Here is a 27,341-nt window from a genome sequence, read left to right as displayed (position 1 = left end):
GTTTTTAAGAAGTGCCATGAGTCAGTTCCCTCGCATATTAGTAGATCTTGAGACACCTTTATATATGTCAGTCTGGTTGTATGCATTTAAGATATTCTGATAGATTTCAATGGACAGTTTTAAAGGCCAGGCTTGACATATGTTGTCTAGGGAGAAAATAAGAATTTTTCTCATTTTGCATCTTTGACAACAGTCCCTTCTCAATAATCTGAAGAATCTGTTGTCATGTCTGTGATCTGGAGAACTTTTCTGTCATTGAGAAGGAGAGACTACAGAGTTTGAGGCAGAGCTTCTTAGATCAATTTAGTCTTTCAACTAGATCTTAAAGGAAGAGAGCCACCCATAACTGCTTTGCTGTGTATGAACCCTAGTGATTTATTTTTTTTTAAAGCTTTTGTTGTGAATTATAAGAATATAAGACATAATTCTAAGAATAGTAGTAATAAATGAATTCAGCAAAGTTTCAGAGTACAAGGTCAGTGTACTAAAATCAGTTGTGTTTTTATAAGCTAGCAAATGAACATATCCATAAAGGAAATGAAGAAAATAATTCAGTTTACTATTGCATCCATAATAAAATACCTAGGAATAAATTTAAGTAAGCATGTGTACTGCAAACTACAAACTGTTGCTGAAAGAAATTAAACTGTTGATGAGAATGCAGAGCAACTGGATTACTCATAAATTATTTTGAAATATAAAATGGATACACCACTTTGGAGAATAGCCTGGCAGTTAAAAACAAACAAAGCATGCACGTACAATATGACCTAGCAGTTGTACTTCTAGGCATTTACACCAGAGAACTGAAAATTTACATCCTCTCAAAAATGTGTCTGTGAATGTTTATAACATCTGTTTGTAATAGCCCCAAACGAGAAACCCCTCAGTTGATCTTCAGTAGGGGAAGCTTAACTATTTATATATGGAATGTATAAATAGAAACTATACGTGGAAATGAGAAACTATTAATTTATGGAAACATACTCAGCAATAAAAAGGAATGAGATATTGTCAAACAGTAACCTAGCTGAGCCTGCAGAAAACTGTATTGAGTGAAAAAAAAGCCAATTCCCAGATTATATTTTATGTGGTTCCATGAAATGACAAAATAAAACAACAGATTTGTGGAGAGGAGCTCTGGTAGCGTAGTGGTTGTGAGTTGGGCTGCAAATCTCAAGGTCAGCAGTTCAAAACTACCAGAGGGGCTGTGAATGAAAGATGAGGCTTCTGCTCCCTTACACTTTGGATTCCTGGTGTGGTGCTGTGGATTGAAGCGTCAGACTGCAAAGCCATTTGAACTGCAAGGTCGGTGTTTCAAGCTCACCAGCTGCTCCTCTGAAACCCTGTACAGGGTCACTGTGGGTCAGAATCCATTCAATGACACTTAACAATAAAAACAAGGGCTTGGCAGGCAGAGTCCTGGTGTGGTTCTGTGGGTTAATGCTCTGCCTGGCAAAGTTGGTTTGAACTGCAAGGTCAATCAACAGTTCAAGCTCACTATGCTCCTCAGAAACCCTATATAGGGTCGCTATGGATGGGAACTGACTTGACAGCACTTTAGAACAACAACAAAAGGGTTTGGGGGAGGGAGTTAGGTGGAACTGGGAGGGAGATGGTTATGGCTGTGAAAATCTATAGAATCCTTGTGATGGAAATATTCTATACTTTGATATGTCAGTGTCAACATTTTTGTTGTGGTATTATTGTAAGTTTCACTAGATGTTATCATTGGGTATGCTTTGTTGGGAGTGTCTAATTTATCCAGTGCTGTTACAACAGGAAAAGCACAAGTGGGTGGTTTTAGCAAAAAGAAGTTTAGGAGGCTAAAAAAAATTTTAATTCAAGGCACCAATTATACAGGAAGGCTTTCCCTCTGTGTTGGCTCTGGGGAAGGATCCTCGTCTCCTTTGAACACGTATGTGCCTACAATCCCTTGAAGATCTCCATGTGTCTTGGTATCAATCTTCCCCTGGGTATATGAAGTTCTGAGCACAGGGACTTGCCCCACTCACTTCTCTTTTTTGGTAGTCAGGTCCCTTCATCTCTGCTTTTTTCTCTTCTTTTATCTTTTGTAGTATAAAAGGTGATACAGGCCACACTTAAGGTAGGCTTCCCTTCCATCAGAACAGGGCTGTGTTAAGGACTTTGGAGCCGGTTCTAATTCTCTTACCTACTGTCTGGTTGACCACATCAGGTCACGTCATGGGGGAGGGGGATGATTACATAAACTGCCAAATCACCGAGAATCATGATCTTGTCAAGTTGATAATATTTTTTGGGAAATACAATTCATGACAGAGAGAAAGAAAGTCTTGATAGTTGACTTTCAAAAATCAGCCAGCAAAAACTATGGATCACTACAGTTTGAACACTGGGGTTGTTGTGGATCAGAGGCAACTCGGAAGCAGCTAATAGAAAAAGCAGTTTCATGAGGGTAAACTGGTGAATGGGTACATGGGATCTCTCTACTATTATAAGTGTATGTGAATCTACAATTCTCTCACAATAAAATGTTTAGTTAAAAGGGAAAAAAGCTTTAGCCTCTCAAGTTGTATTTGAAATCTTGTTTTTAATCACTTAATGACTGTGCAAATGACTTCTGGTATAGGACTGTAGGATCAGCACTGGACTGTGAACCACACTGTTAGCCGTACAAACCTACCAGCTGCTCCTCTGAAACTATCTATACAGGGTTGCTTTGAGTCAGAACTGACTTGATAACACTTAACAACAACATCCTTTGCGTCAGTTTCCTGTCTTTAAAGTCAAGATTACATTAACAGCTGGCACTTAGTTTCTGAGTTGGGAGAAATGTTGGGTATGGCTATGTGCTTTGGTGTGATAATGAAATTACATTGACCCTATCAGCTATAGCAAACACAGAGCTACTCTCTTTTTCCCAGTACTGATTCTGAGCAGTTTGCTTCCATCCTGATTCTGGAACTAGAATTGGACCTTGTGATAATTTGTAGTCAGTCTAATATAATAGATGGAACATTCTACTGCTCAGATTTTGTACACTCTATAAGATTAAAAGTCTCTTGAAATCAGGGACTTGTTTCACAAGCTGTCAAGGGCAATTTTGGAAGAATCAAGATTACTAGGATATTGATATAGAGATGTTAAGGGCAAGGAGAAGTAATGCATTTTACTAGATATTGGCAACAAGGTTTTTGGAGATAATCTGGGGGAGTGGTTAGCCTCTAAGTAGAAAGATTTTTTTTTTTTCAATGTTTGTGAATTATATGATAGTTTACATGGGAGAACATTAGTTTTACATTCATTCTATCGTATATCGTTTCATTGCCGTGGTTACAATCCCCTCCATGCATCATCAACCACATCATCAACCAACCAAAGGGTATACCCTCTCTGGGTAGAAAGATGTTTTGAGCAGAAATAAATCATTCTCCCTTCCCTACCCCACTCCTTGGTGGTGCCCTTTATTTTTATCAAGCTTTGTTCATTACACTCACATTCTGTTCTGCTTTTCCTATCACCAAAAATACCATCCTCTCATCTCAGGTAACTGTCAGTGCATATCAATGTTGTTGTTGTTATTAAGTACCATGCAGTTGATTCTGAACTCATAGTGACACCCTGCACAGGTTTCTGAGGCTGTAAATCTTTACAGGAGCAGAAAGCCTCATCTTTTTCCTGTGGAACAGCTCTTAGTTTGCCAACCTTGAGGTTAGTAGCCCAATTTGTAACCACTATGCAACCAGAGCTCCTTAGTGAATATCAATATTTATACATACATAAATGTGGTCATACAATATTTGGCCTTATGTGACTGACTTATTTCACTTACTTATTAGTGTGTTCTCCAGATTCATCACGTTACATATTTTGCAAACCAATTGTTCTTTATGGTAGAAATAGGCGGTATTTTAATGGATTCAGGTTGTGTCTCTTATACTGTGATTGAGGCCCAGTTATTTTACTTCTGTTCTTACAGAAACAAAGGGATCTCCATAGAGATGAGTTCAGACATTCAAATCTGAGGCAGTTTGATTAAATTAAAGCACAATTAAGAGTCAAATTTCCTGGATTGGAATCCACTGACTGATCTTGAGCAAGTTTCTTTCTTTTTTAAAATGTTTTATTGTGAATTATGTGATAGTTTACATGGGAGATTAGCTTTGTATTCCTCCTATCTTGTATAGCATTTTCATTGCCATGGTTACAGTCCCCTCCATGCATCATCAACCAATCACAGGGTATACCCTGCAAGCCTGCCCCCCCTACCCCCAGGTGGCCAGCACACAGTCCCTCTCCTTCTCTGGGTCTAAAGTCTCCAACCGTTCCATCTCTGGTGTCACTGCTTCTCTGGGTAGGGTCCCACTCTCTGCTCTTTTCCCTTGATGGTCCCAGGGACCTCTGCTCCTAGACTGAAAAGTTAATCACTCCCTTCCTTGCTACAAAATGGCTACCTTTACATTTCCAACCCTAACAGTCAGTCCTGATAACACTGTTGTACCACAAGAGACCTATCCGCATTTCCTTTCATCAGGCACCCCCACTCCCAGATTGGATACTACTCAGTGGAGATTGTACCTTCCTCCACACCCTCTGGATCTAGGTTCCCTCTTGAAAGGTTGTAAGCCAGTAACTTCTTGCCTTTGTAGCCCCCCATTTTGGGTAGTCAATGTCCAAGTTGCCCACCTCTGTCTATTTGTATGGAGGGGGTGGGAATGATCCTTGCTGTAAAGACTTGTTCCCTCTTTTGAGTTACTGCATCCATAGGTGTAGGTCAAGTTTATCAAATTGTATTATATTACTCTTTTTTCCCTCTTATAGTTGAGCTCTGGTCATCCAGTCATTGAAGCCAGGTCAAGTGGGTATTGTATGCAAGTGTGGGTGTTCTTGTGCATATGCCCTCTGTTCTTACTATCTGGACGCCTCACTCTCCACTCTGGTCCTCTGTGGCTATGTCACTGACTCTGGACCCAAGAGTCCCCAGGTCTTGCCACACTGCTGGCCAACCAGGTCTCCACCCCGGGTTCACAGGAGTCTCTTGAGCTTTGTAGAGCTTAGCTCACATTGCTGTTTTTCCCTCACTTCCCCTTATTGGTGTCGAACGTGGTCCCCAATCAAGAGTGTGTATTCCCATTGAGTCTTCCTCTTGGAAGGGGCTTTGCTCTGAGGGGACCCGACCACTTGCTTTGATGTCTCCTGTGCGAGCAACTTTGAGCAAGTTTCTTAACCTTTACATTTTTAGTTTCTTCAAATAAAATGGGATTAATGCTGGTACCAGAGTCCTGGTTTGGCACTATATTCCTGGGGTGGCACTGTAGGGTAAGACTGGGCTGCTATAACTGCAAGGTTGGTGGTTTAAATCCCAGTAGCTGCTCCTCAGAAACCCTATACAGGGTCACTATGAGTTAGAGCTTATTTGATAGCATTGTAACAATGATTGATATTAATCATCTAATGATGAAGGTCTTAATGTGATGAGAGTTTCTGATAAATCTAAGCTTTTATATAGTTTTGGGATGCATTACAGTAGTGTCCTCTGTCGACTTTGGGTTACAAGGATAAAGATGATGCTGATGTTATCATGAGACTGTTTTCTTTATATAGCCATTCCTCACTTATCAACATGGTTTCTTTAGTTCTGAAGACCAGGTCATTATGTGAAAATTGGTGTTATGTAATAATGGAGGATGACTATACATCATCGAGTAATTGCTATATTGTATCAGTACATAACTGCCAAACCACTGAGAATCATGGCCCAGCTAGTTAACACGTTACCTCAACAATTACAATTTATCCTACCACCTCAGCATTAGTTTGCTACTGCCAGAAGTACAACCTTAATGTACAAAATAGTCTGATAGTGTATTTCTTTTTACTATTGTTGTAAATGCAAAATAATGGATATTGAGATGGTTGATGAGCAAGAAGTAATTGTCATAATTGATACAGATTGCTTAAAGATCATGGTTGTAGAACTTTGAGGGTAATTAGGAAACTGCTGACTTTTCATGCTACTACTATTGTGTTGCTGATTCCAACTTTTGGTACCCTATGAGTGTTGAATAAACGTGTACTGTAGAGTGGCTCATTTATTGAAAGTTAATCTTCAGGCCTTCCTCAGTACCTCTGAGTGAACTTGAATTGTGAACCTTTATGTTAGCAGTCAAGTGTATTAACTGTTTGTATCAATTCTAAATAGAGAATTGAAAACATTCACACAAAATCTTGTACATGGAGTTTCATAACAGCATTATTCATAATAACACAAAGATACAAAGAACCCAAGTGCCCATTAACAGATGAATGAATAAATGAATGACTTTAACAAAATTGGTGTATCCATGAAGAACTACCACAAGGTTGGCAGTTGTTCACACTCACAAACCACTCCATGGAAATCTGATGTAGAGTTGCTGTGAGTCTCAATTGACTTGACTGTACTTAATAATAACAGTACAGTGGAAAATTATTCAATCATAAAATGGAATGGAGTACTGATAAATAAGAAGATCGGTGAACCAACCCCATGCTAAGTGACAGAAGCCAGTCACAAAAGACTGCCACATACTGTATGATTCCATGAAATGCCCAGAAAAGCGAGCCTAGAGGGAAAATGGATGACAGTTGGCCGGATTTGTGTGTGTGTATGTGTGTGTGGGATTGTATAGTGACTGCCAGTGGGAATGGGGTGGGGCAAATGGCCTAAAATGATTTGTGGAATGGTTGCACATCTCTGAATATACCAGAAACCAATAAATTATATAATTTAAATGGGTGAAGTGTATGGTATGTGAATTATATCAACTAAGCTGTTATTTTAAAAGGGATAATTGCTGGTTTTGTAGTTGTCGTACATAGTCTCTCTGTGCATTGTTATATCACTAAATGAAGGGCCTTTATACTTAGTTGAATCTGGAATAGTGGCATTTCACTGGAATCTAAAATACTACTTAGTGTTCAAAATGGATTCTTCACATTATAAAAATAATAATGTTCTTTATTTTGAAAACTGTAGAACAGAAGTGAAGAAAATCTAAATGAAATGGAATTATACCCAGAGACATAACCCCTTAAAATTTTGGTGTTACTAATTATTTAAGTTATTTTGGTTTTTTGGTTTACAATGTTCCAAAGTCATGCAATTAAAAGAATTAATGGTACTGTTTTAGTGTAACTAGTTTACTTACTATATTTTTATTTATTTTACAAATAATGTATCCTCATGCATAACATACAAGAAGGGGTTTGTGCGGTTTGCAAAGAGTCGTACAATTGCATTGTTTTTGTTAAAATATATGATACGGTTTGAATTGCTTTCTTGGGACTGATTAGAATTTTTTGTTAAAACTGTTTGAATTGCTTTCTTGGGACTGATTAGAAATTTGACTTACCTGTTCACTTCTGAGGCATGTTTGATTTTGTTGGCTTTTGGGAATAGCATGTTTGATTTTGTTGGCTTTTGGGAATAAAGCATGGAAGTGAACTTGAAATGTTATCCTCTTACTTCATTGCTTCTAACCTGAGCCTTTGTTTTATGACCATAGTTTAACAGCAACAAAAAATACATGTTTTCAATGAATGCTTTTAGGATCTCAGAAATAGTATAAAGGTAGTAAGACTATTCAACATTTTAAATAATGCTTCAGAACTGCATTAAAACAGTGTTATTGACTTGCAATTTGTATGCAGTAAAATACACTACTGTTATGTGTATAATTCAGTTATTTTAAATGTATACAGTTGTGGAACCATCAATGGTATAGTGAATTACTTAATGACTCTTCTAGCCGTAATCTTTATAAACTCACTGAACAACTTTTTCCTGATGAATTTAGAAAAGAGAAAGTTTGAGGGAACATGCTGATAGATTACATGATTCAGTTGTGATTAGTCATTTTTACCATCGGCTGAGTGTAAAAAGTCATTTCAGAAGCAGAAGGAGGGGGCATCTCTCTTACCATCTAAGAGGAGCAGGTAGTGAAGTTTATCTTTTGGACCCTGAGATTACTATGTATTTAGCTTCCTCAATCCAGGGACAAAAAGCCAGAGGAGTAGCAATGTAGCACAACTAAGAGCCAGAGTACAAGACAGAGTGGTAGGCTTCCCCAGCCTATGGGGCAAGTAAATATAGTTGAGTGATTTGGGGGCAGGAGGCTTGCTTGCAGAGTGGGATGACTCCCAGGCACTTAACTGGGGGAGCTAGAACCAAGCACCTTAAGGTTGAGGTTTATAATAGGGTGGTGTGCCCTGAGAACATTTTTCAGTAGTTCCTAAAAGAGCTTTGTAACATTGTGCAGGCAGAGAGAGCATGTATGGCTGAAGAGAGGCTATCCTGAATGGAAGAAGTGTCCTCTGAAGATTTATATTTTTGACTTACTGTGAATTGAATGAAGATTTATAGAGCAGGTCATCACCAGTTTTACATTCAACATCCTGCATTGTAACCTGTTAAATTTCATATTAAACCTCATAACTGTGAATATGGTGTCTGAGTTATGTGGCCCTTGCAGTGAATTATCGAACCCAGCTTAGTGGAGAGTGCTGTGGGAAAGACGATTTGGTGCTGTTGGAAGGACCTTTTTTTTTTTGGTACCAACTTTGTGTTTATTTGGATATATAAACTTCTCATTTCACCCCTGTGCTTTTTTTTTTTTCCCTTAAGTGTTTTATTGTGAATTATGTGATAGTTTACATGGGAGAACATTAGTTTTACATTCATTCTATCATATATCCTCTCATTGCCATGGTAACAATCCCCTCCATGCAATCCTTCCCCCTACCCCCCAGGTCTTCAGCACACAGTCCCTCTCCCTCTCTGTATCTAAAGTCTCCAGCTGCTCCATCGCTCCATGTCGTCATCTCTGGCTCCATTTCAGGCATCACTGGGTAGGGTCCCCCTCTCTGCTCTTCTCCCTTGATGGTCCTAGGGACCTCCTCTCCTAGACTGTAAAGTTAATCACTCCCCTCCTTGCTATAAAACGTCTACCTTTACATTTCCGACCCTCACAATCAGTCCTGATAACAATTATTCACTATTGTATCACAAGAGACCTATCCACATGTCTACCTTCCTCCAGACCCTCTGGATCTAGGTTCCCTCTTGAAAGCTTGTAAGCTAGTCACTTCTTGCCTTTGTAGCCCCCAGCCCCCCACTTTGGGTAGCTAATGTCCAAGTTGCCCATCCCTGTCTACTCTGTGTGTGGAGGGGGTGGGAATGATTGATTCTTGCTGTAAGGACTTGTTCCCTCTTTTGAGCTACTGCTTCCATAGATGTGTAGGTCAGGTTCATAAAATTGTATGAGAATACTTTTTTTCCCCCCTCTTCTTTTTAGTTCTGGTTGAGACCCCTGTGCCTTTTGATAACCACGATTGCTTTCCTCTTTATAGATCTGCATTTTTATATAGTCTTTTGTGTCTGGCTTTTTTCATTTGGCATGTTTTTGAGATTCTTTCATGCTGTTGCTGGTTGTTGTTGTGTTAAGTGCCATCAAGTTGATTCCGTCCCATAGTGACCCTGTATAGGGTTTCTGAGGAGCAGCTGTTGAGCTTGAAACGCCGACCTTGCAGTTCAGTTGGCTTTGCAGTCTGGTGCATTAACCCACAGTGCTGTACCAGGACTCCTGCTGTTGCTGGTACAAGTAATTAATTCAGGTTTTTTGTTTTTTTAAACTTTTTATTGTGAACTGAGTGAAAGTTTGCAGAGCAGGTCATCAGTTTTACATTCAACAAATCATGTATTTTTTTCATGTCAATGATTACAATCTCCCCTTCTTGTAACAACAGTTAATCCCACTTTTCACCATTCTTATTTCTATTCCACCCTCCTTTCCAGCCCTTCTGAACTTTGTCCTAGATAAATGTTGCCCTTTTGATGTTAAATCTTTGTCCATTCCATGATGAGCATACCTCCAGACCTTTATGCTCTACCATGTTCATAGATATGTTTTCAGCAAAGGTAAAATATCCATGAACAGGTGTCAAACCCTTATATTTATAAGTATACTACTGTTTTTCCTCCCAGACCCATTCAGACTTATCTGTTTACCTGTAGAACATTGTTGCAGGGTTTTGTATATGACAACATTTACTTCTGTTTCCTTGGATTCCTCTTTGTGTCTTCATCATTCTTCTGAAAAATATGTAACACTTCATGAATTTGCAGGTCATCCTTACACAAGGGCCATGCTAACCTTCTCTTCTATCATTTAAGTTTTAGTATATGTGCAGTTGTTAAGTTCTGTGGAGTGAGTTGGTTTTGACTGATAGCCACCAGGTGGGTTTGAACTGCTGACTTTGCTTATCCTATAGCACCACACACTTACCACCATTTATTCATTTCCCTCTTAATGGATATTTGTGTTATTTTCAATTTTGGGCCATTGTTACTACAGTTTTGATTATTTATGTAAAATTCTTCATGAAAATGGCTTTTCTCTTGGGTGATATCTGGAAAGTGGGATTGCTGAGTCATATGATAAATGTATGTTTAACTACCGAACTTTTTCAAAGAGGCCAATATTTTTAAACAACTGACAGGATAGTTTAAAAAAAACAAAACATTTATATTGTGCATTGAGTGATGATTTACATAGGAGAACATCAGTTTTGCACTCATTCTATTGTATTTTGCATCATTGCAGTAATTACAATCCCCCAGTATTTGCTTCTAGTCCCTCTTTTTTTTTTTTTTTTTCATGTACACAAAACAACTCAGGAATGTATAGTCATTTAAAAAACCCAAGGGCACATTTTGCAAGCCTGCCTTCCTGGCCAAGAGCACACAACTTTTCTCTTTCCATGAGTCTTGAGTCAGCTGCTCTATATCTCATGTCATCATCTCTGTCTCCATCTGTGGTGTTGCTGTTTCTCTGGATAAGGTCCCACATTCTACTCATGCTTTTCTCCCTTGATGGTCCTAGTGTCCTCTGTTCCTGGAATGTAAGATTAAGTACTCCCCCTTTTATGTTACAAAATGAAAAGATAGTTTTAAAAACAGATACAGAGAGTATTTAAAACTGTAAAATTGGTGAAACATAATAGTGTGGCATTTTGTCTTTTCTGAAAAGCACAGTTTTCATTAGTATATTTTTCAGTTAGGCTTTATTGAGTTCTTCACCTTTTCTTTTTGTATTCACTTGAATTCTTTGTTAGCTGTTTTTTCCTATACTTGGAAACTACAGCTTTATCTCTACCCCATTCTTTGTTCGCCACCTAGTGGCAGTTAAGTAGGAACCATTACAAGTTTTACTGATAAAAGAATTCATTGTGCTCAGTCCTTTTAAAGAGGAAAAATGGAAACACCCAAAGATGTATGTGCTTGTGATGAACTAAATGATCAGTATATATTACAGCATGAATGCATTCTTCTTTCTACCATTAGTTTGATATTTTCAAGTAAGGAAATTTTCAGAGCCTGTTTAAAAAATTTTTTTTTTGTTTTTGGGTGGGGGGAGAAACAAGCTTAAAACCCCCCCCCCCTCCCATTTCTTGCATTGGAAATATTCTTCAGTGACATCCTTGGTTTGAGATTCTTTGCCATAATCCTTAACAGTCATACGCCCTGTAGCCAACCACTTTATGAGGTTTTCCCTTTGGTCAGTTTTCCACTGGTTTCTTGTCATCTACCTTGATCAGATTGATTTGGTGTTCAGCATATAGGGCCACTGCTAACTTGACACACATAGGCGCATCACAATTGGATGTAAGTGTAAGTGTAAGTGCACAAAGATGAGCTTGGCACTTGTCTGAGGCTTGGCAGCTTGGCGAGTTCCACGTGCTAGGTTACTATGGATGGGGGCTGGCTTCATCATCTCTTGTAAAGCAGTGGCTAACGTGTACTACACCTCTAGCAATGATGTCGTCCTTAGCCATTGTGATGAGTTACCCACAGGTGGAGATGAATCTTGAACACACAACTTGGTGGCAACATGGAAAGAGAGCCTGGAAAATTGGTATGTGTTTCTCAGCTCCCTAATTTAATATGAGATACTGGTCACAATGGAGTCCCGGTGTGGTGTTGTGGGTTAATGCACTGAACTGCAAAGTCAGTTTCAGTCACAAGGTTGGTGGTTCAAACTCCTCAGCCGCTCCTTGGAAACCTTTTACAGGGTCGCTACAGATCAAAACCAACTCTGCTGCACTTTAACAACAACAGCAAGACACAGTATGAAGTTTTTGTGATTTAGTAAAGTTCCTTGTGCCTTTCAGTTTTTATTCACTTTAGTTTTAATAACTGTAAAGTTAGTTCTGTTAAAATTTGTATCTTTTGATAACTGTTAGCTTGACAGGGCAAAACAACAAAACTCTCCTGTGAAAAAGGGGTAAGTTAACAAGATACTAAGTTTGTAAGGTGTGGTTTTGCTTTTCCCTGGCAGAAATGGTGGAGTCAATGAAGAAAGTAGCAGGAATGGATGTGGAGCTGACAGTTGAAGAAAGGAACCTCCTATCAGTTGCATATAAAAATGTGATTGGAGCTAGAAGAGCCTCCTGGAGAATAATCAGCAGCATTGAACAGAAAGAAGAAAACAAGGGAGGAGAAGATAAACTAAAAATGATTCGGGAATATCGGCAAATGGTGAGATAGTTGTTTTCTAGACATTTAAAAAAAAAAAGATTATTGTGTTTCTTAAATTTAGGGGTTTTAATGAGTGTGTGTGTGGGAAGTGTGCAGAGTGTGTTTTTTGTTATCAATACCCAACATCCTGGTGTGGCACTGTAGGATAAGCACTAGACCTACAGGTTGGTTTTAACCACAAATTCCGCCAATTGAAACATCTGCTCCTCGGAAACCCTATATTGAGTCACTATGAGTGGGAACTGACTTGATGGCACTTAACAACAACAATCCATTGTTGTAATTTTTATGTATGGATTTTATACAATAAAAGATGATTTTTTTGGTAGCAGGGGTTGCAGTTACTTTTGCTTTTAAAATTTATAGTTAAAAAATACCTCTTAAGAGATGGCTGGTTTCTTTTGTGAGCTAGTGATGTTACGTAATCATGTTTGGCTTATGTCTCAAACCTGTACTGGTTAGCATTTGACTTTATTACATGTTGAACATTTTATATTGAAACTTAGTTGCACACATATTATGTGTACTTGTGAAGCATACATTTTATATTTTGTGGACTTGAGGCTCTTGCTCATCTGAATTAGGTCTTATAGGTTGTATGGTATACTTCAGGACACGGGTGAAGAATATATTTCTCTTGAAAAGTTATAGCTAGTGAGGTTCAATTCATATCACCATGCAAGTAGAAAACTGAATTTTTGTTTTTATTATAAGTGTAAAACAGTTCACTTGAAATTAACATTCAGATCAGTTTCACCCTTTTTTTTTTTCTTGTGTGTGTGCCTCTTTTCAGTACAATTTGCTAGGTGTTGTGGTTGCAATGATGAAACAGCTTTTGGAGGCTCAGTATAGTCATTGCTTTTTTAAACAGAAAAGATCATTGGACACTGTAGGCATAAGAATTATTTTATGAAGCTATTGTTTCAGATGTTTGTGTGCATACATTTGTATAAAATACCTTTCGTACTGTGGGTTTTGGTCAGAAAAGTTTGGTACTCATCGATTCTCAAAAATCTACAGATTTTTGCCCCTGAGAGCCATTTGGTGATATTTTTGGTTTTTGCAACTTGTAGAGTGCTAGTATAATGTTAAACATCCTGCAAAGCACCAAGCAGCCCCCACAACAAAGAATTAGCTGGCTCATAATGTCATTAGTACTGTTTCTAAGAAACTGCTCCTACTAGAAGAGGCAGTTCTAGTGGAAGAGAGATAAAACATTCATGTGTCAGTGAGGGGAATTACAGAAGTAGAGATAAAAAGTAGCAAGGAGGGGAGTGAACTTGGTAAGGGGAATGAGAGAAGGAACCATAACGGTTGTAAGTGGAAATGATATATGCTGGGTATTGTATTGTTCAATCTTTAAGGAGGAGGGAAGGTGATCCCACTTTATTGGTAGGAAAACTAAGGTTCTAAGGTAGTACATCTTAGGTCACACAGGTTCAGGTGAGCTGATACTGAGCTCATTTACCTAAAAAACATTTGAAACAAAGAATATAGATGGTCAGTAGACAGATTTGTTGTGCCATATGGATGAAGAAATGAGAAAGTTGAAGGTCCTGAAGAGAGTGAAGTTTCTCTGCTAAATAGTGGAATTTGGTTTAGTTAAGGAAAGCAATAGGAGGCAAAGAGGGACTGATGAACTGGGATGAGGTTAAAGGTTCATTTGCGGAGACGGGGGAGGTCTTGATACATCCCTAAAAAAACATGTTGTTGCTGTTACATGCTGTCTATTTGGTTCTGACCCATAGCAACCATTGAGGCTGGTGAGCTTAAATCGTGAACCTTGTGGTCCAGCATATTAACCCATAGCGACACACCAGGACTTCTGTATAGGCATGATAGGAGTAAAGGAACTGAAAAAATAAAGCTCTAGCCCAAAAAATAAATAATAGAAATTTAAGACTTCCTAGCCCTGGTGTAGCACATTTGGATAAGCACTGGACTGCTAACCACAGGGTCATTGGTTCAAACCCACTAGCAGCTCCTTGGAACTGATTTCTCTGTATTTATTAAAAACAAACAAAAGTAGATCAGCATAGTTGTGGTATTGTCAAGTGAAGTTCATTTGTGGAATCGAGATCAAGGAACTGTGTTGACTGTAACATGAATGATAAAAATTACCTTGATATGATATCAGGAATTGGGGAGGTAGGCTGTAGAATGTTTAGTGAATGTGGGAGAGAGACCTAAATATTCTGTTGACGACAGAAATCGTAAAATAGAAGGTTGGAGTATAAGCTTCAGAGAAGGAGGGACTTCTAATAAGAGTAAGTCATCTTAAAAGTCGTTCTCTAGAAAAATTTTATTAGTTGCTGTAAAGTGGACCCTGGGTCACCAGTTTGCTTCGCATGGGTATTGGGTTGCTGATTTCCCCCAGAACAGATTGCCAGGCCTTTCTTAATGAGATGCCTTGGGATGGGCTTGCTCTGCTGGCAAGTGTGTTTACCAATTGTATCACTCAGGGACTTCTAGAAACCTTCTCCCAAAGCACCCTACTTTAAAAGCTACAAGTGAAGAAGATAGTATTAATTCAGGAAAGAAGAACTAGTTTTAGTAAAGGTTCAACTTTATCTTTAAAACAGATGAGATTGGAGAAGAGAGTGGGAGAATTGTTTACATTGGAAAAAAGATTGCAGAGGGCACAAGGAGAACTTGTTGGAAAGGTTATGTCACTGTGAATTAGTAGAGAATGGAGAGTAAAATATGTGTTTAGAAGTGATACACATGTTTAGCATCAAAATGGATGATTTGGAGGAGATAGTTTTTTATTTACATTATATAAAGATTTTTGGATGTTTACCACCAAAGTCTACCAGGCACTCCTTGGAAATGCTATACAGGGTTCCAATTACAGGGAACCTGCATTTAATAGCAACAAAGCGATTGGTCGTCAAGCATAGGGAGTGCCTGGGGAGGTACAACTGGTTACTGATAATTAAATTAAAATGATGGATGTTTGAGTCTACTCAGAAGGTGCCTTGAATGAAAAGCTTGGCAGATCTTCTTGCAAGCAAATCAGTCACTGAAACCCCATGTTGTGGTTCGTGTTGTGAAGAGCTGTCAAGGTGGTTTCAACCCATAGCAACCCTGTATATCAGAGTTTCCGAGGAGCAGCTGGTGAGCTTGAACTTCCGACCTTGCAGTTCAAATGGCTTTGCAGTCTGGTGCATTAACCCACACCTTCACACCAGGACTGCAGTGAAGTCCATAGAGGCTGGTATTGTAGTTTACCAAGCATAGATGCAGTTGAGAATGTGACCACCAGGGGCAAACTGCCTGAGTTTGTATTTTGATTTGATTTCTTACAAATGGTGACGTTAGGCATGCCTAAGTTCAAACTCTAGCTCTTAAATAGTAACTGCCTCATTAAAGAAGTCATGATGCCAAGCATTTCTTAAAATTCAGCCACTGTTTTCCCATAGATCATTCTATGGCTGAGCTGAGACGTACAGGAAAAGGTATAGTTCATAACTTTGAGAAGACAGTCTTTCTGTACTTTTGTATCTAGAGATGGGTCATATATTCTGTTTAGTATTAAGCTCTCTTCATTAAAATCCTGGAGGGGAGAATGTGATCATTTTTTCCGTAGGCTTAAACAATCTGTTTGATATTTCAGGTTGAGACTGAACTAAAGTTAATCTGTTGTGACATTCTGGATGTACTGGACAAACACCTTATTCCAGCAGCTAACACTGGCGAGTCCAAGGTTTTCTATTATAAAATGTAGGTTCCATACTAGAAGGGAAACTGTAAGATTAAAAGTTGGTCTTCGAATTATGACTTTTCTATGTGGGCTTTCAAATTTTATGACGTGTAATGTTGGAAGAGAAGTTATGAAGGAGGATGATTCTTAAAACTTGGATTTTGAATACTCCCAGATTCACTTCTAATAGAAAATTAGCATAATTGTTCAATTTAAGATACGGGCTATAATAGTATTAATGTTTTAGGTTTTGCTTTTTACCTATTTATATTTGTTGACTTTGTAGACCCTCTCCTCTCTCTCCCACAGCCATGCACTGCACAGTTTAGTTTTTATATTTTATATAGAAATTTTGTTTCATGTTTAAGAAATGTTCCATTTTTGGGGAACCAGCCACTTATTTAATTGTAAATTATCAAGTGACAATTTTTTAGGGGAATTTTAAGTTAATTCATCAGCGATTTTGCTCATGTTTGATAATAAGAGCTCTCGAAGGAGGAACCCAAATAGATGTTAATAGATTAATCATTTTGGGAAATGACTTAAAAAATTATATGTGCCTGTTAATAACTAGATTTACTATGATCACACATTTCTTTTTCTATAATACAAAAAACGTTTTAACAATTGATTTTTCTTTATAAAGCTAATTGTATTTTGTTTCCCTCCCTCCCCTCCCCCAGGAAAGGCGACTACCACAGGTATCTGGCTGAATTTGCCACAGGGAATGACAGAAAGGAGGCTGCAGAGAACAGCCTAGTGGCTTATAAAGCTGCTAGTGATATTGCAATGACAGAACTTCCACCAACGCATCCCATTCGCTTAGGTCTTGCTCTCAATTTTTCTGTATTCTACTATGAAATTCTTAATTCCCCTGACCGTGCCTGCAGGTAAGTCATGGAAGCAAATAGAAGCTCTCATTGAAAGTAAGAAAGGTTACAGTGGAGGATAATTGCATACATCTTGTTTTCTGATACCATCTTTGTAGGCTTGGTTATATAATAAAGAATTTCCTTTTGGCTCTTAATGAAAACTGCTTTGGATAGCATAAAGACAGACCTATCTCAACCCACTTGCCTACTTATTCAGTATAATTTGGGGAGAGAAGATTTAAAATATGTAATTTGTTACAGAATTGGGGAGATGAATGAGTCAAATTATCAGACAGTTTTTAATTTTTATATATCAGTCTTTATAGAAATTGTTTTAATATAGTTATACTCCCGGTGAACATACCATTTTATATTTTCTGTTTTAATATAAACAGTTTTCCATCTCATTGACACATGCTAAATCATTCCCTTATTTATACTTCAGATTGTTTCCAGATTTGATATTATACAAATTTTAAGGAATATCTTTTTGTGTCTACATTACTTTTTGTTGAATTATGTCTTCTGCATACATTTCAGCAATTAGGTATGTTGTATTCTTAATCATAAAGGTCTTGATAGCATATTGTAGGAAATGTATTTTTCTGTTTTCCAAGTTTAAAGTGAATTAATACTACACTAGCGAGAAATAAGTGTGTGTGTGTGTTTTTTTTTTTTTAAAGATTGTGGTAAATATATACCAAAATATTTTCCATTTCAATATTCTTCATATGTACAATTCAGTAATACCATTTATTCATATATCATCTTTAATAGAATCTCAGTGTCTCCTAAGCAACAAGTCCTTGTTTCTTCTCTCCCCTCCCCTCTACCTACTCTGAGTAACCAGTAATAAACTTTGGTCTCTGCATACTTGTCTTACTCAGCATGTTTTCAAGGGTTCATCCATGTCATAGTATTTCTCTTTATGACTGAACTTTGTTGATGGACATTTAGGCGGTTTCTACTTTTTGATTATTGTAAATAATACTGCAGTGAACACTGGTGTACTAGTATCTCTTTGTGTTTCAGCTTTTAGTTCTGTTGGATGTATACCTAGGAATGGAATTGCTGCATCATATATTTTGAGTCTTAGTGTGGTATTGTGGGATAGTGCACTGGACTGCAAGGTTGATTTGAACTGCAAGGTTGGAGGTTCAGATTCACCAGCCCCTCCTGGAAATCCTATACAGGGTCACTATGAGTCGGAACTGACTCGAAGGCACTTAACAACAACAACAACATTTTGAGTCTATTTAACTTTTTGAGGAGCCACTAAATAGCTTTTCTTAGTGACTGTATCGTTTTCCAGTTCCACCAGCAATGGATGAGGGTTACAATTTCTCAACATAATCACAACTGTTTTCTTTGTTTAAAAAAAAAAAAAAAAAAAGCCATTCTAGTGGGAATGAAGTATAATATCTTTTGAGTATTGTGGTTTGGTTAAAGTTTGCAGAACAAATTAGTTGCCATTCAACAATTTATATATGTTTTATTTTGTGACTTTAGTTACAAGCCCCCTTTGGTTCAACAGCACTCTTCATACTTCTCTGAATTTCTCATTTCCTTTTGTCCATCTTTCTTTCTCCTTCCTGCCATCTGGACTTGGTTTTGTTTTGTTGTGCTTTTTGGTGAATGCTGTCCTTTTAATCTGGCATGGTTGGTGGTACGTTCCCTGTGGGTTTTATTATTCACTTTGTAAGCCTGTTTAAATTGTCGTTTGGCTAAGGAGCTTAGTAGCAAAATAGATCACACAGTTCAAATTCCACGGGAGAAAGATGAGACATTTTGTTTTTTATTTAAATATTATAGCCTTGAAAACCCTGTGCAGAGTCACTATGAGGAGGAACTGACTAGACAGCACATAACAATATCATTGTTTGACTGAAAGGTGATATTGGGAATGGATTCAATTCTGGATTTGAAGGGTATCAAAGGACCATTTTGGAGGGGGAATGTGTTCACCAGTCATTCTACATTTCCCCCCACTCTGTCCAGGACCTTCTATAGTGATCTAGTCTGAGTGGTTGGTTGTGGTAGCCAGGCACCATCTAGTTGTTGTTGTAGGCTTATGATTTATATGCATGCTATATTAATTGTTTGGACTAAAGCCTCCTTGGTTTTCTTCACTCTTCTTTGTTCCAGATGAGAAGAGACAAATAGTTGTATCTTATGTAGCTGGTTGCAAGCATTTAAAACTATTCACTACTCACCACAGTTAGGATATGTAGATCTGTGTCTTCATGGAATATACTATGCCAATTGCCTAGATGTCTTCTGAAACTATGATCCTAAGCCTTCAAGCCAGTTCTCAGTCACTCAGAGTGCTTTTTCAGGCTAAGAAGTTGACGTAACTTTGCTCACTGTATCCACTACTGTATACCTGGCGATATCTACTGCTCTTAGGTTTACGCCCAGACACCACCCTTCACCTGTCCAGCTTACATAAATTGTAATTTGTTGCAGGATAGTGTATGTAATAATATTATTGTTGTCTTTAATTTTCTTTTTTTTGTCTTTAATTCTTGTCTGCCTCCCAGTGCTTTGGTCGTTTTGTGCCCCCCCTCCCTGCATTGTATATTGCCTTTCCCTTTAACCAAGTTAATGCATATCTACTATCTAGTGATTTCCCCCCTCCTTCCCCCTGCCATCCCTGGTGACCTTCAAGGAATGTTGCTTTCTGTGTAAACTTTTCTTGACTTGCTGTAGTGTAGTGGTCTCATACAACATTCATTTGTTTGTGAATGACTTGTTTCCGTTAGCATAGTGTCCTCCAAAGTTCATACACAGTTGCAGGATGTTTTGTGGATTCATTATCGTACTTTAATGTTGGGGAGTATTCTATTGTGCATACGTATATCATAGTTTATCCGTTCATACATTGATGACTGTGTAGGTTGTTTCTATGATTTTGCTATTATAAATAATGTGAACATGGGTATGAAGTGTAATACATAGTGGTTTTGATTTGTATTTCCTTTGTGATATTGAGAATCTTCATGTACTTAGGCTTTTTAAATGAAAGTTTTAAAAAATGTGGAAGATGAATTAATAAACTGTAAATTCAGTGTTGTTTAGGAAATCTCTAGTCTAGTCCATGAAAGGAGAGATTTCCAGATGTAAATTCCTTTGACTACAAACTGATATTCTTATGAAAACATTCTGAATAGTGAAATGAGCTTGTTCAAACAGATAGAAATGTAGACTGAAGAAGTTATACAAGTATCTAGTTGATGCATTCATTGAATCTTGTTGGTCTCCATGCCCCCTGCAGCTGCCCAGCGTATGTATTTAACTGAAGTCGCCGCCATGTCTTTGCTCTGCTTTGCTTTAATTTGGTCTGCTCTTTATGCTTCTTCCTACTCACTAGAGTTAGTTAAAATTTTATTTCCTCATGGATTGTTCTTTCATAAGGATAGCACTTCATTCTGCTTGCTTGCTTTTTTATTTTTAAATTTTTATTGTGGTGAGATACATATAATAAAACATACACCATTTCAACCATTTTTATGTGCATAAAAATGGTACTAGGTTCCTCATGTTATATAACTAGCTGCTGTTTTCAGGTCTTTTTTACAGCTGTGAAATGGAAACTCAGTACCCCTTAAGCTGTACCTTCCCAACTTCCCCCAATCTGCTTTCATAATAGTTACTTAAATGTTAGTCATCCACCTTAAGTTATAGTTCACAACTATATTGTGGACTTCTATTCCTGTTTTTCTCCATTAGTGTCCAGCATCATTATGTATATATGGTACATAGCGGTAATCAATTAATGTAGCTTTTATTTTTTTAAATTATAGTAAATGGCTTATATAAACCACATTTCCATGGAGTTGTGTATTCCCTCTATTTTTTTTGCTTCCTTATCTCCATTAATACTAAATTAAACTCAGGTGTTATCTGACACTTGCCCTTTTTGTACTAAAATTTTATTAAATAAGTTATTGACTAGAACATGGAGATTTATTATGCATATATTTTGGAGATAACAAGATGGGATTTGTTCTATATATGAGGGTAAATCAAAAGTATTGTTATTCTAGGAACCTTTATTAAGCAGAAATATCAATGTGAAGCTATTGTTTCTCGACATATCCTCCCTCCGTCTAGGTCTATATGCTTCTGAAGGCGGTGTTTCCATCTCTCTAACCCTTCCCTGAAGAAGTCTGCATTGTTCTTCGATTTACACCACATCAAAACGGTAGTTTTGACATCCTCAAGGGACTCAAATGCTCTTCCTTAAAAATGTTGTTTGAGTTTGGGGAACACAAATGGAAGTCTGAAGGGGAAGGTCAGGGTTGTAGGATGGATGGGGTAAGGTTTCCCAGTGAAATTTCTCTTAGGACAGCCCTTAGTACCCTTGAAGAGCAGGTACATTGTGATGTAAAAACATACCTTGGTGCAACTTTCCTGGCCCTTTTCTCACCAGTGCAATTGTCAGTTTTCTTAAAACTTCTTGGTAATAATAAGCTCCTGTGACCATCTTGTATTCTTCAAGTACATCTTAAAAAGCTTATCCTTTTGGAGTTCCAAAACACAGTTGCCACAATCTTCTGAGCTAACACCTCTCTCTGCTTTGAATTTAACTGGCCTCTAAGATTCTCTTGGAAGACAATGTTTTGATTGGACCTTGCTGTTGATCATATTGATAAATCCAAGTCTCATCCCCAGTTAAGAGTCGCTCTATAAAACCCGTCTTCATCAGTTTGGCTCTTGCTTAAAAGAAGGGTGGAAAGATCAGCTTTTGGTGTTAACTGATACTTGTACAGTGCTTTTGATTCAGAGTTTGTTGAGGCTAAGATGTTTCCTTAAAGTTGAAAATGGCAGAAACATGCCAGATCCTAACTTCAGTAGCTATTGCATCAATGGTAAAGTCTATAGTCATCTTCCAGTAGTTTTTGGATTTCAGCCACAGTTTCTTTATTCATTGAGGTTGATGGTCTTGCCTGTCTTGGCTCATCTTTGAGGTCTTTCCAACCTCCCTTAAAATGCTTGATTCATCTAAAAACTGTTATGTGGGGCAACATTCCTGTAAAGTAGTTGCAATGCTTCAAGATGTCCACTTAAGCTTTTGTTCAAAATTTGACATTAGCCCTGTCCTCAAAATTGCTTTTTTTCCATGGCACATAAAGCATCCTTTTTTTTTGAAGGCATCCTAACCAGGACTAAGACAAGTAAGATTAAGACTAAGACAATTGGTCTACAGCCACCCACTGAATGCAGAGATGTGTTTAAGTACATTTTGTTTGGAATAAACCTGTGCATGGGTGAACTGGAATTCTAGTAGCAGTACTTTTGGACTTACCCTCGTATTCTGTATATTTAATTGATAGCCTTGTTGAAAGCATAATAGAAATGCTCGAAATAATGTTTTTATTTCTCAGTTATATCTGCTTTTCCTTTATAGCAGTTACCTAAGCCACTTACTCAAATTCCACTATTAAACAATATGGGATTACTGGAGAAAAGATAGTCACTTCTAGCTGATTTTGGACCTGTTTAGTTCATTTTTGTAATACATTTGTTTAAATACTTACAGGTTGGCAAAAGCAGCTTTTGATGATGCAATTGCAGAACTGGATACTCTGAGTGAAGAAAGCTATAAGGACTCTACACTTATCATGCAGTTGTTACGTGATAATCTGACACTATGGACTTCAGACATGCAGGGGGATGGTAAGCAAACTCTGAAATTAAATGTTTCTTTTTCAGTTGTTGGTCCTTTTTATTCTTTTAGAGATTTCCTGGTATTTCTTTACATTAAGGTATAATTGTAGATCCAAATTATCATTTGATAAATAATGCTTTTACAGGGAATTTTACCAAAGTGGTTTTCTATTTGGGGTTGTAAGATGATAAAATGTACGATCCATCTTGGAAACGTCAAAGGTCTCTAATTATCTCTCTAATTTATGATGTTTTGTTTAACTGGTTTACTGCTTCACATTGTTTTGAAGGTTGGGGGCAAGAAAGAGAGGGGAAAGCATGTCCTTTTCTTTTAGGTACCATTTTAGAGGGCTGAGGTTAATTTTTGTATTTCAATATCAGGATTACTATATTTACTACATAATATCTCTAGGTTAACACTAGATCATTCGATAGAAAGTGCTGCTTTCCTGCTTTTCAACAAAACACATACTTCAGACATCTATTTTCAGTCTGTGAGAATCAAAGCCAATGTTCTCTGAACTAATGATTTAAGTTTCTTTCCAGTTCTGCAGTTATATTATATTCATAATGACCTAGAAGAATGGGCACAGAAAAGTGTGCTATTCACAGTTACTCTCAGCTCCGAGGAAAAAGAGCATCTCACTGTGTGTTTTGAGGGGATAAGAGGCAAAGCGTGTGCAGAGCTGGGCAAACCTTAGGACCTAAGATTATACCTTATACCTCCAGTCTTGAGGCACATTATTTTTGGAAGGTGACATGGGTAAAAATGCTATTTGTTTAGGATAATATAATGCTAGCCTTTAATAGCTCCATATGATTAATACTGGACTGGGCACCACACGGTCTATTGTTGGGGAGGGCGGTATATGTTTTAAATTTAGGGGTAGTGCATCTAAGTTTTTTTCACAGTTGGGAAGATTGTTTTTACAAAAATGTTTCGTTGAATTTTAGCACAGATTTCTCTTTAGTCCTAGAACAATTTTCTACTTATTTTAATCTATTGAAATAAAGTTGTTTCAAAACTTTGTTCAATCTGTAAATGACCATTAGTTGTATTTGGTTGAACCAAACTGTTCTGTAGTGCTGGCGAGTTGTCTGATAGCAACCCTGTGTAGGGTTTCCAAGGAGTGACTGGTGAGTTTAAAACCACCGATCTTGTTGTTCAAACCTATCTTGGAATCTAGTGCTTTATCCCCCAGCACCACACCAGGACTCCTGATGTCAATTCTGATGAAACATTAGGAATTGTAAAACACAATATTGGCAGTTTAATCAAATAATGGAAAATATCTGAACTAAAATTTTTTAGATACTAGGAAGTTATTTACTTGTTTTGCTATGTAAGAGGTGTACAGTATTATATAAGGGGGCAAGAGAATGAAAAGATAATGAAATTGTATTAAAAATATATTTTTTTAAATAAATGTTCAAATACAGGAGAATTACATGGAATTTGCTTTTTTTCTAGAATGTTACTTATGTTTAGTTGGAGGATTATTTAGATGTGTTTCTTTTTGTTTTAAACTTTGCTGGCTATAAAAAATTCTTATAAAACTTGAGCATTGAGGACTTCTAAAAATAGAAATATATGTGGTTCATAGGCTTTTTACCTGGTATATTTTTGTGTCTTTTAACTGCACATATTATGTTAGCTTGTCTTGAGTATGTTGGAGCAAAATACGAGATGTATGGCTGTTTTACACCCTTCCCCCATTCTAGCAATAATGGACAAAGAAATTCTCCCCCTTTTCAATACGATATTATTACATTCTCTAAGGGTGAAAGGAAGGATTAGATTATTTATTCAAAATTATTAAGTAAGAAGACCAAAAATGGACTTTCTATATCACTGATCTTTTCCTTTGCCCTGCTCTGTTCTCTTGGTTTATTTTTCTTGAAATGTTGCTTTCATATGATGTTCTCCCCCCCTTTTTCCTTGCAATATAGATTCCTAAAGGAAAATCCAACTCTTCCTTTCCTAAAAACTCTACTTTGTAAGTCATTGTCATGGCACAGTGAATTCTTGCCTTTTTTTAGTTTCAGTTCGTCACTAATCATGCCTGCATATCATCATTCGATCGCTCACAAAATTGCCTGTTCTACATTTTAGGGTGCTAATAAACCTTTAAAGACATTAAAGCCTTTAAACCTCTGGTTGGGTGGGATGGACTTACATGAAAATGATATTTTTAGCCAAACTTTACTTGTGGGACTTTTGGCAAATTTAATGGTTGTTTATGAGTAAGTTAGAATGTGTACTAGTGCAGTCTGTTAAGTATATTTTAGCTGTGAATTTCTCAAGATTGAATAAATTATTGTCCTGTGAGGAAACAGTTGAGTGCTTTATCAGTTCTTAATAAATGGCTATTTTTGTCTTTCTTAGTATGCCTCTTAAAAATTAGCCTAAAATTATTGTGTACCTTAAATAATTTTATTATAAAATTAAATGTAAAGTTGTTAAAACTGTCTTTCTCTGACTTTTATTGCTATGGCATCATTTATTGTTTATCATGTCCAGATCTTAAAGACTGTCTAAAAGTTGTTGTATATGTAAATATTTTTATGCCTACAGTCAGCCAGTCTTGGTCCATCTTAATTAAGTGATTAAACAAGCAGTGTGGATGGATCGTCTGAAGTGTGTCTCATCTTATAATTGATTTCTATTTATTTTTACTCAAATTAGTAACAGCATAGAAATAATAAAAGATGAATATAACTTTTGTCCGTCTTTTTTTTTTTTTTTTTTCTTTCCTAGAAGCATGCTTCGTTATTATGGCCTGCTCTTTTAATGCTTATTAATGGATAGATAGCCCTCTAGTGTGAACAGACTGGCTTTCTATTGCATGTCACAGTACAGTTGAAACTCCTCAGGCTAATAATGGGAATGGAGGAGAGGATACTAGCATGAGAGAACGGGTCCAAATGCCCTTCTTTAATAACCTCAGTGGTGGTCTGGTTTGCATTAAGTATGCTGTTTTACTTGTGGAGTAAAAAATCTGGTACTGTTTTGGTGTGACTGGCCAAGATGCAAAATGTGAAATTTCCACTTAGAACAGCAGAACAGCTTTTTCCCTAAAGCCCCTTTTTTAGCATTTTACTGCTCAGTTCACTACTGAAACATTTCTGAGATTGAATCTGTAGATAAAATTAGATTTTGAAAAATATTGTGAAATAATACTAATTCTTAAAAGAGGTGAGGTTATTGAGAAAGAGTACTTTGACCCAAGATTTATTTACATGAATGCTTGAAAATCACTTTAATAATATGGTTACCTTGGCTGTCTACTTAGAGCTGTTTAGCATAAAAACATTGATGATCATTTTTATTTTTTTAAAACTGTGCTTCCAGTTTATTTCATCCTGATTATTGATCGTAACTTTTCAGGACCTTGAATCTAGCAGTCCTCCTTGGGTTAGGCTTCTCAGATGTGAAGGGTGGTAGAAATCATGTGCCTTTGTGTGCTTAAAATTAACAAACTGTAGTAGATGTCAGGAGTCTTAATGCTCGCTTTGTGACTACTGCAGCCTAACTTAGTATGAATTGATTAACTGCCATTTCTTTTTCACAGGTGAAGAGCAGAATAAAGAAGCGCTGCAGGATGTGGAAGATGAAAATCAGTGAGACATAAAAGCCAAGAAGAGAAACCATCTCTGACCACCCCAGTCCTCCCCATCCTACCCCTTGGAAATTCCCCCATTGTCACTGAGAACCACCAAATCTGACTTTTACATTTGGTCTCAGAATTTAGGTTCCTGCCCTGTTGGGGTTTTTTTTTTTTTTGGTTTTGTTTTTTTAAACCGTTTTCAAAAGTTCTTAAAGGCAAGAGTGAATTTCTGTGGATTTTACTGGTCCCAGCTTTTAGGTTCTTTAAGACACTAACAGGACTGCATAGAGGCTTTTTCAGCATTACTGTGCCGGTATATGCCAGATACGTGGTAATATCACCATTAGAAATGGAAATTACATTTGAAAGCCATTAGACTTCTAGGTGACGCAGGCATCTAAAAGAGAGGTTATCACACTATAGAGGCATATGTGGTGACATTTTTCCTTTTTATAATTGTTTAAATCGAGTTTTATACCAATGTTTAAAATTAATTGGGTGTTAGTTTAAAGTGGTTAAAGGTTGTTTGGGGGAGTTTATTGTAATGGTTTGCTGTAAAAACTCTGCTGAGATGTTGCTGAAACGCATGGTGCTGGTAACAGTTCAACAATCCGTGGCTGCTCATTCTTGCCTTCTATTATTCTCCCTCTGAAGCAGGTTAGCATTGAAGGTGGTATGGAAAAGCCTGCATGCGTGTTCAATTCTGTTTCTTCTCCTTCCCTCTCCCTCTGGAGCCCCCCCCTCCCCCCACTCCTGCCCTTCTTCGCTCGCTCAACCTCTTTCTTTCAGTCTGTGTAACTTGAAGCTAATTTGTACTACTGGATATCTGACTGGAGCCACAGATACAGAATCTGTATTGTTCTTACTGAAACACAGCATGGAATTAACATTAAACTTAAATAAAACAAACCTAAATTAAAAATGCCAAA

The 27,341-nt window shown here is 37.3% G+C and overlaps 1 protein-coding gene across 1 annotated transcript in view; it reads left to right on the top strand.

Moving 5' to 3' along the window:
* Window positions 1-27,341, top strand: part of YWHAE (tyrosine 3-monooxygenase/tryptophan 5-monooxygenase activation protein, epsilon) — a 56,761-nt gene extending 29,420 nt beyond the window's left edge. The window contains exons 2-6 of the mRNA XM_006863221.1: window positions 12,360-12,559; window positions 16,176-16,282; window positions 16,946-17,152; window positions 22,677-22,813; window positions 26,377-27,341. Of these exons, the coding sequence (XP_006863283.1) occupies window positions 12,360-12,559; window positions 16,176-16,282; window positions 16,946-17,152; window positions 22,677-22,813; window positions 26,377-26,429 (704 nt within the window). The 3' untranslated portion in view covers window positions 26,430-27,341. The remainder of the gene's footprint in view (window positions 1-12,359; window positions 12,560-16,175; window positions 16,283-16,945; window positions 17,153-22,676; window positions 22,814-26,376) is intronic.

Source organism: Chrysochloris asiatica, unplaced genomic scaffold (assembly GCF_000296735.1).
Source record: "Chrysochloris asiatica unplaced genomic scaffold, ChrAsi1.0 scaffold00054, whole genome shotgun sequence".
NCBI lineage: Eukaryota > Metazoa > Chordata > Mammalia > Afrosoricida > Chrysochloridae > Chrysochloris > Chrysochloris asiatica.
This window is presented reverse-complemented; position numbering and strand designations above follow the sequence as displayed.